At 32.1% G+C, this 13577-nt stretch overlaps 1 protein-coding gene across 1 annotated transcript in view; it reads left to right on the forward strand.

The window, feature by feature from the left end:
• Nucleotides 1–1874: 1874 nt before the first annotated feature.
• LOC128156975 (uncharacterized) overlaps nt 1875–13577 on the forward strand; it is a 36098-nt gene continuing 24395 nt past the window's right edge. The window contains exons 1-3 of the mRNA XM_052819322.1: nt 1875–1943; nt 3371–3632; nt 9479–9945. Of these exons, the coding sequence (XP_052675282.1) occupies nt 3436–3632; nt 9479–9945 (664 nt within the window). The 5' untranslated portion in view covers nt 1875–1943; nt 3371–3435. The remainder of the gene's footprint in view (nt 1944–3370; nt 3633–9478; nt 9946–13577) is intronic.

A 13577-nucleotide genomic window follows, 5' to 3' on the forward strand; every position in this document is an offset into this window, starting at 1 on the left:
TTTATAAATTCTTAATTCTATTTATTTACTTAATTTACTTCTTCTCTTAAATTGCTATTTAAGGTTAAATTGCAATTAAACAATTATTGATTCATACCTGCCTTTAAAAATTTCACTTGACTTGAAAATAGGGCATGAAACGCAACATGTTACATGTTTAAACAGGACAAAAATAAATCTTTTAAGGACACACGCTACGTTCCTCGGTTTTTAATAATTTTCTTGATACATTATACCTTCTTTATTTGCATTTAACATGTTTAGACCTGTTAATGCCCAATTAATTCAGGTGCATTACTGAAGTATTTTTGGAATTAGATTATTTTGAATTTTTAACCGGGTTTTCCAACGGAAAAATCCGGTTATTAAAATGGTGAAAATGGCGGGCGGGCGGATTGGCGGGCGGGCGGGCGGCTGCCAAAAGGGTACCCTCATTGTACGGATAACTCCTCCTACAGTTTTCAAGATAGGAAGTTGTTCTTTTGCAGATCAATTGTACATATATCAGAGGTGTGCATATTGCTAAGATTTTGATTTCCGATAATTTATCGAAAAAATACCAGCTTTTGAACTTAGTCATTTTTTGGCAAAATGTTGCTTATAGGGTACCCTCATTGTACGGATAACTCCTCCTACAGTTCTCAAGATAGGAAGTTGTTCTTTTGCAGATCAATTGTACATATATCAGAGGTGTGCATATTGCTAGGATTTTGATTTCCGATAATTTATCGAAAAAATACCAGCTTTTGAACTTAGTCATTTTTTAACAAAATGTTGCATATAGGGTACCCTCATTGTACGGATAACTCCTCCTACAGTTCTCAAGATAGGAAGTTGTTCTTTTGCAGATTAATTGTACATATATCAGAGGTGTGCATATTGCTAGGATTTTGATTTCTGATAATTTATCGAAAAAATACCAGCTTTTGAACTTAGTCATTTTTTGGCAAAATATTGCATATAGGGTACCCTCATTGTACGGATAACTCCTCCTACAGTTCTCAAGATAGGAAGTTGTTCTTTTGCAGATCAATTGTACATATATCAGATGTGTGCATATTGCTAGGATTTTGATTTCCGATAATTTATTGAAAAAATATCAACTTTTGAACTTAGTCATTTTTTGGCAAAATATTGCATATAGGGTACCCTCATGGTACGGATAACTCCTCCTACAGTTCTCAAGATAGGAAGTTGTTCTTTTGCAGATCAATTGTACATATATCAGATGTGTGCATATTGCTAGGATTTCGATTTCCGATAATTTATGAAAAAAATACTAGCTTTTGAACTTAGTCATTTTTTGGCAAAATGTTGCATAAACATGTAGGGTACTCCATTTCACTGGAAAAGGGTTGACATGGATTATGGATACAGTTTACATAAAAGAAAACCCGGTTTGCTGTCACATTGACAGCTTTTCACTTGTTTATTATTGGAATTATGTAGTGGAACTCTTCACTTAATTTCGCATAGATAGGGAAAAAATTAATAAAATTATGAAAGACAGGTCGCGTGGCTGACCTAAAAACATCAACGCTGTAATGGAGTATACACTTAATTGCCCCTTGACCATAAATTGAGAACAGACCTTTTCTTTTCAATAAAACCTTTGAAATTTATTATCAGAATAATTTCATTTTCAACAAAAATTAGATTTTGGTTTAAATGCCCAATTATTGATAAAAAAAAATAATTGAGAAAATTTCAAGTAAAGAACATTGTAAAATTAAGTTTTTTTGTTTGTTTTTTTTTCTGTTATTTTCTTTTGTGTTGAGTTCATACTCATTTAATGGTCTTGAAAAAATAATGCGTATTGTTTGTTTCATGGAAAATTGTTTATAAAGTCGGGATCGGATACTGAATTTTAGAAACGAAAGTAGAAAAGCACAGGGGCCTACCTTCATTGAAGACTTAATCTGATCGGCGCATTTATACACCAGGTGTGTGTTGTACGTAAATAATTAAAATATTACAACAATTCCTGTACTATTCTGCACGATTCAATGATATGAATGCATAACTAGGCTATCAGCGTTTTCAACCATGGTAAAAAATCGAAAGTTGTCAAACATTGTCCAACTGGGTGCCAGTCATTCCGTCACATATAAACATGATAAATCTATCTATCTCTCGGTACTACTCGCCCTCAGTTCTGAGTACTCTGAGTAGGGTGCGCTGCTGGAGAAAAGTGGAAGAGAGTAACGTTTCAATAGAGTGAAAGGAATTAATCATATGTATTCCAATTTAGTGAAGATAAAAGATTAGAAAAGTAGTATACTTTGCCCACCTCAAGTTTGAAATAATCAACATCTTGAATTGAGACAACACTGCCTGGCAGTCTGATGTTAACATTCCATTGGACTATGATTCATGTTGTCATTTGTAAAGATAACTTGGTATTCAAAATGTAGAATGCATTTTACTACACAGCATATTGTTAAGGCTGAGTATGATATCAATGGATTTCAACGTTCATAAAACAATGCATCTATTATTAAAAAATAATTTTGTAAAGTTATTTAATCATATAAATTTTATTTTAAATGAAACAGCATAGTAAATTAATGTCACTTTGTAGGACAATAAAGTGTGTTCACCTGAATTGATATATAGTCACGTAATATATATTGATATTAATTCTCTCGAATGAAGGTCAAGTTGTTTGCCAAGGTCTGTTTTGTTGTGGTAAATTGACAAATTGAAAAACTGTAATCCAACTTTTATTCATATGTGAGAAATTTTTGTTAGGTTTGTGATCTAGCCTCATTGTCGCGATTATTTCTTGCTGCAGACCAGTACTGCCATAAAGTTGTAATAAAAAAAAGCAGGTTTGGATAAGGCTTGGTTGTGAAAATTAGTCGCTGCCAACAGGCCAGTTCATTTCAGGTAAATCGTGAAATAAAGTTGTCATGAATAATTGTTGTTTTACAGTATACATTCCCGGATGAAGTCAAACAAATATCATTTGATTCAATGTATTAATAGAATTGATATCTGTTAGCCAATGACTGGACAGTTAACTATTAGTAGACCCAACTTTCATCAAACTCAAAGCGGAGCTTGTCACATATTGCCCAGAGTTAAAGCTCTTGTTAAAATGGTTCTAACAATAGTCTTAAAGTTTTATCATGTATGCTGTTTATGTAAATATAAGGAAATGTGTTTTAAAACTGTAAGTTTAATGAAGTATGAAAACGTCATTCTAATATGATTGCTGTGTATAATCATTATTGCAATGCAAGTCTGAAAACTTTAGCAAATCATGAAGTTAATACAAAGGAATACTTTGATTAAACCAACTTTTGTTTACTAAATTCAGTTTCTTAAATGTATATACAGTACTTAAAAAATATTTGTTCTGTTTCAGCCAACATGCAGGTCCTAAAGTGACTGAAGCAAAGACCAAGTTGAATTTTTTTAAAGAAACTGAAGATGTCAAGGAGAATGAGAATTTCGCAACCAGAACTATCAGATGATGACGGATCATCATATGATCCTGGCTACCATAATCCTTCATCTTCAAAATCAAAAACTTGGACAGAAGTATCTACCCAAACACCAATCACGTCTTTCGGATTTTGGAACGATAAGATTTGGATCGTTTTAGGGGTTTTCCTGCTTTTCCAAGTGTATGTCAAACACTATATTCCTTTTTAGCTCAAAGTCAGGGGGAGCTTATGCTATACCCTTGGTGTCAGCGTTGGCGTCGGGACCTGGATAAAGTTTTTGCTGCAGGTCCTGTATCTAGGTTATTACTTGTCCTATCTTCACCAAACTTGCATGAATGATGCATCTGGACCTATCTATGGACTTGAAAGACTTGGATGCTGAATCTGAGCCATGAATTTCAGATGATGGAAGAGGTGAAGGTTTTGGAGCAGGTTAAAGATTTTTACAGCAGGTGCCCTTTGATACCCATTTCGAAATTAATACTAGTCCCAACTTTACCAAACTTACATAGATGGTGCGTCTTATGATACTGATGCACCTGACAGGCTTGAATGCTGAATCTGAGCCAAAGGTTTCGGATGCTGGAGGATGTTAAGGTTTTTATAGTTAATTAAATGTTTTGGATCAGGTGCCCTCTGATGATTATACCTTAGTTATGACTGGTCTTAACTTCACCAAACTTGCATGGATGGTGTGTCTTATGATAATGATGCTCCTGACAGGCGTGAATGCTGAATCTGAGCCATAGATTTCGGATGTTGGATGAGGTTTAATTTTTTGGTAGTACTTTTTAAAACTTCCATAGTTGATTTTACTAGAATATAAATGAATCGCAGAGGTATCTTTAGATGCAGAGCCAGATCTCCATTATCAAGGATGCTAAAAAAAACTACATGTACCTCACTCAAACTTGCTTAATAGATGTGTTTGTTATTAAATGATGTAACATGATTCCTATGATATAGTATTGTATGATATGATACACTGTTTTTTTAATCGATACATAGAGGATATCGATATTGTGTGATTTTATATTTGCTTTATCCAATGAGTTGAAATTGCGAGGCTTGCCAAGCAAATATAACCATTTCAAAGAGTTGGATAAAGCAAATATAAAATCACACAATTATAGATGTTCTATTAATCTCATACAATTTGATTTATATCTTGAAGCTTTTGAGACAGCCCCTTATATGACCTGAATAAATGTTTTTTTCAAAGATTTAAACGATAATGCAACAGTGTGTTTTGCAGTTATTGTGACCTTGCGCAGTTCAATTTAGTGTGTCATTTTGGAGATAAATATAACTGTTTTAATCTAAAGTTTCACTGAAATTAACCTTAAAATGTTTTTTTTAATCTCTAAATAAATTTTCCTAGAGCTTAATCACTTAATTAAATGGGAATACTGATCAAAAGACCTGAATAATCAAGTTTGTTGAAATACACAAAGTTGCAATGCTCGTTAGTTTGAATTGACTCGAACGAGGAACAGTTGTTGATGTTTTATAAAACAAACACAAGCCAAATAATTCGAAGTTGAAAATATTGAATAAGGATGCTTACTGGTGGTGAAATAAAAGACTTGTGAGACATTATTTTAGTAAGTTCTTTTAATATATAAACTCAACCAAAGTGCTCTGTTGTCATCCAGTCATCAGGATGAACTCCTTGATAGCTTAGTTAGCTAATGTGAATTGAAGTTTTATAAACCACACAGTTATGTGTTTTCCTTCATATTTGTAATTTAAATCTTTCACAAAATCCATTTTAAATCAATTTTAGGTAGTAGATATAGTTATGTGGAAAGTATTGGAAAATCTTCGAAAATAGGTCACTGAAGCGTTGAAGCAAGAGCCGTGTCGAAAATAGTTCGGACCAGAAGTATTTGATAAAGCATCACCCATTTGATAAAGCAAAGGTCTATCTCAGGGGTGGAATACACCACACAAATGAGATAAGATATTATACCATATAATATTTTTTATGCTATTGTATAAATTTTTTCGTATATTAGGATATGATATTTTATCATGATATTGTTAAGTATAGTATTGTATATTATAATATGATATTGTATAATATGTTGTTTTCCCTTGGACTGAAATGTCACATTTTCATTGGTTTAAACATAGCACGTGATTGCCTCGTATATCTCTATATTTGTTCTGTGAGAAATAATATTAGGCAATATGGCCGTCATTGGTCGACGCTTCGCTTACTCATTTCGACATTTTATAGTATTTAATACATAAACCGCATGCCGTAAGTTCTTAAAGTATTTAGAGTAGTTGCCCTTTGAAATTCTTTAAAATTAGAGTAGTTGCCCTTAGAATATTGACATCACATTGTTTTGTCTGGAGCAGAACAAAATGGCAGTGTCGAAATTTGCTCAAATCTCTGCAGAGGAAAGGGAGAAAACATATAAAATTGAATAGCAACAAAACATTGTCAGTAAACATGGGTGAAGCAAGGATTTTTAAAGAATATCTGAAAAGTGAGATTGAAAATTTTGAAGAGTTTAAATGAGTTAAATTGGACGAGATGTTAGGCATCTTGTACATGGCTTTGCATAGATCATCGCTATTTGTGAATAAATATGTCGCTTGATAGTCGTCGGGAAAACAAAACACTAATTAGGTTAGCTTCGCCTCGCCATCTATGAGATTGATCAACCCAATATATTTCCGTAGTGAGTCAGTAACTAACCTAATAAGTAATAATAGTGTATTGTATAATATGATATTGTATTAATAATTTATCACTTTATCACAGGATATTGTATCATATAATATGATACTATGTTGTATCAAATTATATTGTATCAAATGATACAAATCATGTTATGTACCATATATGATACAATATAATACAATATCATACTGAATCATACAATATAGTATCATATGTAATAATACTGTGATGTATTATGTGATATGATACTTTATTATATGATTCTCTGTTGTATCATATATAATGATATTGGATTATGTGATAAAAAAAAATACATGATACAATATCATATCATATTTTATGATACAATATCTCATATCTTGACACAATTTCATATCATATGCTACAATATCATATTGTATCTATATATATTACAGTATTATATGGTATCATATTCTATTTATTGTACAGTATCATAGGATGCAATATCTTATTTTATATTATTGTATTGATTAACATGGTATCGTACAATTCCATATAAAATAAACATTATAGATTATCAAACGATGTTTTAAAATATGATATACGATGTTGTGTCAAAACAATATCCATGAATATATAAATCATTAAGGTAGGTCCCTACTCAGAATTTTTGTGGTTAAAATAAGGGTTTTCTTCATTAATCAAGTGGAATAATACCTTGTGTAATAAAAAAGCCCAAAAATACATGCCTTTACTTTTATCACTAGAGTCTCCAGAAGATGCATACCCCCTTCTTCGATCACATGATTTCAACCAAAATCATTATTTGGCTCATATTAAAAAAATATCAAACCAAAACAAAGTTACAAATGTTTTAATATATCATTAAATATGTAAAAAAGCAATAACAAGTGTGATTATCATCATTTGATTGATTAAAATGAAATTTTATAATGAAATGTTACAAAAATGCTATTTTAAATTTTGAGATAATTTCACATTTTTTAACTTATCTTAAAAATCTAATGGTTAAACACCATTTTTTAAACTTTAAATATTAGATTTATGTCTACTGCAACTAAAAAGAAAAAAAATATAGTGCTTTACATGCTTCTTTTTTTTTATGATTCTTAAAACACATACAACCCCTTATCAAACGCAGCTAAAAAAAAAGTGTCACAAACACAATTTAACAATATATCAGAAAACAGCATTTCATTTATTTGCTTTGATAAACACTAAAAGTCCTCTTTCAAAACTACATGTATTGAGTACAAATTAATTTTTTGGATAAACAGTACCTTTCCTCTGCATATATAAACACAAAGTTTAACGTACTAAAATCTCAGTACAAAAATTCACAATTTCCAACTATTAAACTCATTGAAAATCAAAACCTTTATATACTGGTAGACATTATTTACACTTGCATTGACTGCTTCTATCAAATTCAAAATTATCAATTAAACATTAAAAAATTACAACCAATATCGTTAAATTCCGAACAAGTATCGTTTTTGATTTTAAAGCTTAATATTATATCCGCTAAATTGATGATGCATCTGAGTAGGGATCTACCTTAACTATGATTTTTATATAATATGATGAAGGTGGTCCCATCTTGGTGAGCTTAATAATCTGTGATTACTTATGTCTTCCCTAATTTCATGAATCATATGATGAGAGTTCAGTTAATTGTGATTCCCATGCCCTCAAAATCTCTTTTTAAGACAATCTACATGTGATTGTGAAAACAGAACCATTTTAACAAACATAGGCGTCGGAACCGGGGGGGCTTAGCCCCCCCCACACTTTTTTTGCAAATTTAGACCTAACCATTTGGCACATAGCATAATAGGGGCTTCAGCCCCCCCCCCCCCCCACTTTTTCTCGGAGTAAACATAATTGACCTTGAAAAGATGAAAAGATATTGAAATATTGAGAAGTTGGAGTTACAGGTATACTAGTCCCCATAAAAGAACCAGACAGGAAACACCCTATCTTTGCTTAAAAACATTAATTTCTAAAAATAAGATGATCATCATAGTATCATATCTGCATTATGAATTCATAAGGATGATCTTCTTCAACATACTTTTTACATACGTAGAGAAATCTTTTAAGTTGGAGAAACCTTCATATTGGAATTTAAGTAAACATGTCCAATATCTAAGTTATTACTGATAATTAACAATTTTTAGATGCTGGAGGAGATTAAGGTTTTTAGAGCAGTCGATTATTGGTTCTATCTTTACCCATTTTTGCTAGCCAAGTATACAATTCGTTTTTCTCACCTCATCGAAAGGAGATGAGAAAAACAAATTGGACACTTGGCTAGTGAAGATGATCTTTATCAAACTTTGATGGATGATACATCTTATGACCTAGGTTTGAACAATGAATCTGAGCCACAGTGAATGAAGTACAGAGCTAGTATCAGATACGGAGAAAGATTTTACAAATGCTTAGGTGTTTTAAAGATTATAGTGCAATTCAAGGTGCTTTCAAGTCTTGGAGCTAGTTTTATTTAAAGAATAAGAAATGATTACTGGTATTCTTTGAGCATAATGAGGTGATCAAATATACGGTCAGGGTGATCAAATCAAATAAAGTCCGAAGGGCTTTGTGATAAATTTGATCACAACTGACCATATATGATCACCTCATAAATTAATATTCAAAGAATGATTCCTTTGACATGTACTTATATAATTTTCAGGTAAGGCCTATTTAAAAAAAATATGTGTTTAGGGTAACACTGATGAAAAAATAAGGTTAGGTAGGTAGGGATTTTTTTAATTTTATCATATTTTTTTCTGCATGAATCCTAAATATATTGTTTGTGTCATATTTAAAAACGGATTTCTTTTATAGAAATAATATAAAATTCATAATGAGATAAAAACAGACATCTAAAAATGGTAGGATCGGGGCATTTTTGTAGGTTAAGTCGGGTTACCCTAAACACAAAACTTTTTTTTTTAGGCCTAATTGTATGACTAAATATTAGAATAGTCATTCATAAAATGTATTGGACAATATATTTACAAATTTAAAATCAATAGGAAGTGTCATCATAGTCAAAGACACTGGAAAATGTAAATATATTGAATTAAATACATTGTATTGCATAATCGCAGACAAAGACATATATTGATTCAGGATAAATATTGGTCATACCCCACTGTACCTCATTCGTTTGTGCACAATAAATATAACTACTGATGCGTAACAGAGGTAGCTTTGTATACAGAGCTTTGTCTTGATTATCCAGATGTGAGGGCAGGTGATCATGAAAGTTTGTTTTGGCTATTAATGATGCAGGATCTACACTTTGAATTACCTTTTTTTATATTTTGATAATTTTCAGATTGATGGGAATGATGGTTGTATATTTTAAAATTTCATTGGAAAACAACATCACCAATTTGAAATCCTGCCAAAAAAAAGTTGCAAATTCAGATGAATCTTTAACCTGTTCAGACTGTATGTGCATTGCTACGGATGGATTTTCTTCAAAAGAGCTTTTGAATGTCATAGAGAATCAAAAGAACGAAGAAAAAAAGTATGTGGAGTTAAAAGATCAGTTGTCAACATATGAAAAAAAAGTTACGGATTTAGAAAATTATGAACATCCTAACAATGATGTTTATATTACCGAGCTGCTGAAAAAAAATTGGGATGAGAAAAAGGATATTTTAACTGAAGAGTTTCAGAAGAATGAGATGTCTTTTAGAAATTCATTATTAACTGAAGTGAAAGAAGAGATCCGGAACAAATCTCAAAATATTCAGTCTCAATTAGATCAACATAGTGGAGAAATCACCAATATTAAAGGTACTGGTACTCCTGCAATTCACATGTTCTATGGTTTCATTAACATATACGTGCATTGATTTTGTGGAATAAGTTACAAATTACAGTTTTTAGGGTACCTTAATTAATTTGTGGTATAAAGAAGAAGGTACAGTTTCTTTTCAACATATGCCCTAAAATTCAAAAGTTATTTCAATCTCATGAAAATACACATACAATCTTAAACACAGTGTGTATAACATACCGAAGTTATACACTTGTATCCTGTCTACAAAAAAGAATAATGACTTCAGTATTTTGTCATATTTCTGAGATGTAGTCAAAAATGTGAATTTCATTGTGGGTGATGGCTAGGGACATAGTTTTCTATTTAAAATAGCTACTAAAGAATTGGTGTCTTTTGCTCAGTTTTAAGATAAATAAAGGAAATTCACTCTTAAGATTTCACAATTACCCTTATGAAAATCTAATCAGGTAACTATTTATATATTATTAATTGATAGGTAATCTTACATTTTAAAATATTTTTATGATATTTTTGTGGGTCAACTGAACAGTTGCATTGACAAAATTTATTATTCAATAAATGATCATGAAACCACAGTTACTTATGCCTGTAAAAACACAATTTTGTAATGAATCACAAAGCACTTTGCATTAAAGTGCAAACTTGAACCTAAAGTGCATTGAAATAAAATAATTATCTTATAGTTTACATAACAGTCTTTTTTTTTTTAACAAAATGTATTTGCCATTGAACATTCGCTATTATTATGTTTTGATTTGAAAATAAACTGGAACAGAGATAAAAATAATTTTTGCATGTACCTATATAATATTTAGTTTAATCCAGGTCCAATCAAGGGCTGTACACCCTTTGGTAAGGGCAGTACACCCTTGATTGGAACTCGATAACAAATTTATTTCAAATAAATATGTTTTCCATGTCCAAGCAAGGATGAATTACACTTCCCAGATATGCCATTTACACATTTAATCCATTTTGACATCACATTTAATGCATTGTGACTTAACATTTAATGCATTGTGACGTCGCATTATTTACCTCCAGTTCATGTTGGATGTACGGAAATTTACGCCTGGCTTATTTGCTAATCAAATCTCATGTTACAAGCTACATTGGAAATAAAGTTCCTAATGGACCTATGTTTTTAGCTCACCTGAGCTGAAAGCTCAAGTGAGCTATTCTGATCACATTTAGTCCGTCGTCCGTCTGTCCGTCTGTCTGTCCGTCCGTCCGTCCGTCCGTCCGTCCGTCCGTCCGTCTGTAAACTTTTTACATTTTGAACTTCTTCTCTAAAACCGCTTATCCAATTTCAACCAAATTTGGCACAAAGCATCCTTATGGGATGGCGAATATAAATTGCAGAAATAAAAGTCCGATCTGCATTCAAAGCGGAGAAAACCTTGAAACTGTAGAAAAGGGGGGGTGCATTTTTAAAAATCTTCTTCTCAAGAACTACCGAGGCAAATTCAACGTAGTTTAGCATAAATTATCCTTATGGGAAGGAAAATATAAATTGCAAAAATTAAGGTCTAATTCAGTTTCAAATCTGAGTTATTACGAAAATAATGATAAAGGAAAGGCGTGTTTCAGCTTCGGTTCGGTTCGGCATCCGGTAAAATGGGTAGGCAAGACTTGGCCTGGTCAAAACAAAAGATTGGCAGTTATTAATCTGCCAATCTCATTAAAATTTCAGGATATTTGATGGACCAGTTTGTATTTGTATTCGCTGTAAATATTGCCGCAAAATAATGCGTATTTGGAATTGACGATTGCCGATCTGCCACGGCTTTTATTTTGCCACGGCCCGGGTTTGCATACCCATTTTACCAAGACTCGTATTCCATACTTCTAAAATGAGGTTCTTTGTTTAGATTGGCTGTTCGTTCGCCCTAAAATGCGCTCGCCCTTGACGCCGTTCGCTCTAGTTTCCGTTCGCCCTAGGTCCGTTCGCTCTTGACGCCGTTCGCACTGCGTCCGTTCGCCTTATTAAGGTCTTCCGTTTCCAACGGAAGACCTTATTGTTTTTCTTCGGTTTCTTCTTCCCTATTAAGGTCTTCCGTTTCCAACGGAAGACCTTATTGTTTTTGCTTTGTTTCTTTTTCCCTATTATTAAGGTCTTCCGTCTTCAGCGGAAGACCTTACTGTTTTTCTACGCGTTCTCATTCTTCTATATTATTATTTTTTTTCTTGGTAGTCACCCTTAATTTCTCAGCCATTTCTCAATCGATTTTAATGATTTTTACAGGGATGATGTCTTAGGTGAATATCTCTTTGCATCTTACTTCCTGTCTGAAAATTCACTTCCGCTTCTGAATTATCTCCCTTTTTCATGTATTTTGGAACATGATATTGTCCACGCATCTCCTCAAAAACTGTTATAGTTAGGGACTTGAAATTTATATGCAAGATAGAGTGGTTATGGTAGATTTGCTTGCTTGTTTTAGATTTGACCAGAAGTGATCATTCTTGAAGCTCGCCCGGAACTGAAAATGTTGATGTTAAATTTTTTGGACAATTTTTACGAAATTTGAGATTTGATCATGAATATCTTTCTTCTAACCAATATTTTGCTAACACATGTAGAGCATCAAAAATTTATCTATAAAAGATCTTTTAACTGACACCAAGCAAAAGGGGCTGACCCCTCATATTAGGGGCCAAGAGGGGTCTAAAGTCTTTTATCTATATCTCTTTAATGAAAAATATTTTGTAATGCATTATAGAAGCAAAAATGTTTCTCTTCCAGTTATCTACCTATATCTGTTAAAAGTTTTCTGATATGTTACATAATTTGGATTTTAAAGGGGCTAGAAATCCAATATTTTGATCATTTATTTCTTAAAAAGGAGAAATATTTTGAAATGCATTCTTGAAGAGAAGATACTCAGAATAATAATCGTAATAATATTTAACCACCAAAGTTTCGTTTAATGGTCGTTATAAGGGGATAAAGGGTCGGCCCCTAAAACAATCTTTCCCAAATATCTCAAAAACAGTAACAAATTTCTAAACACTTGTTCAACAAAATGTGTTTAATATTAAGGGACCTTTCATTGATATCAAGAAAAAGGGGCTAGCCCCTCAAATTAGATGATAAGAGGGATCTAAATGTTTCAATCAAAGCTCTTATACATATATCAGAAACAAAACAAGGGCGAGAAGTCCAATACATTTATGATTTATTTGTAAAAGAAAAAGATGATATAGAAATTGAAGAAAAGAGTCTGTTTAAAATCAAAGGATTTTTCATTCTATTTTCAAATCAAGTTTAGCTGGTAAATAGCAAAATAAAGGTCATGCATGTATATCAAACTCTAGTGATATTGGGAATTTAGTATTTTCCGTTTAATATAGAAGTCACCGACCGCCCCCCCCCCCCTTTCATAAATTCAGTTAGTTTTACTGGCCCGATTTTACTTGATCTTTTATCTCGGACCTTTAATTTCAACTTAGTACCATTCTAGATCACTGTACTAATTACCAGACCAATTCGTTCATTATTAACAGAGTTATGAACTTTTTGGCATTTGAGTTTCAATTGTCGTGCTTGACATGTACTGTAGAAAAACATTCTAACTCCCGAGCCCTTCACTCAATCCTAGTGAAATGTTGTGTGAATGTACCT

The sequence above is a fragment of the Crassostrea angulata genome, chromosome 7 (assembly GCF_025612915.1).
Source record: "Crassostrea angulata isolate pt1a10 chromosome 7, ASM2561291v2, whole genome shotgun sequence".
Lineage (NCBI taxonomy): Eukaryota > Metazoa > Mollusca > Bivalvia > Ostreida > Ostreidae > Magallana > Magallana angulata.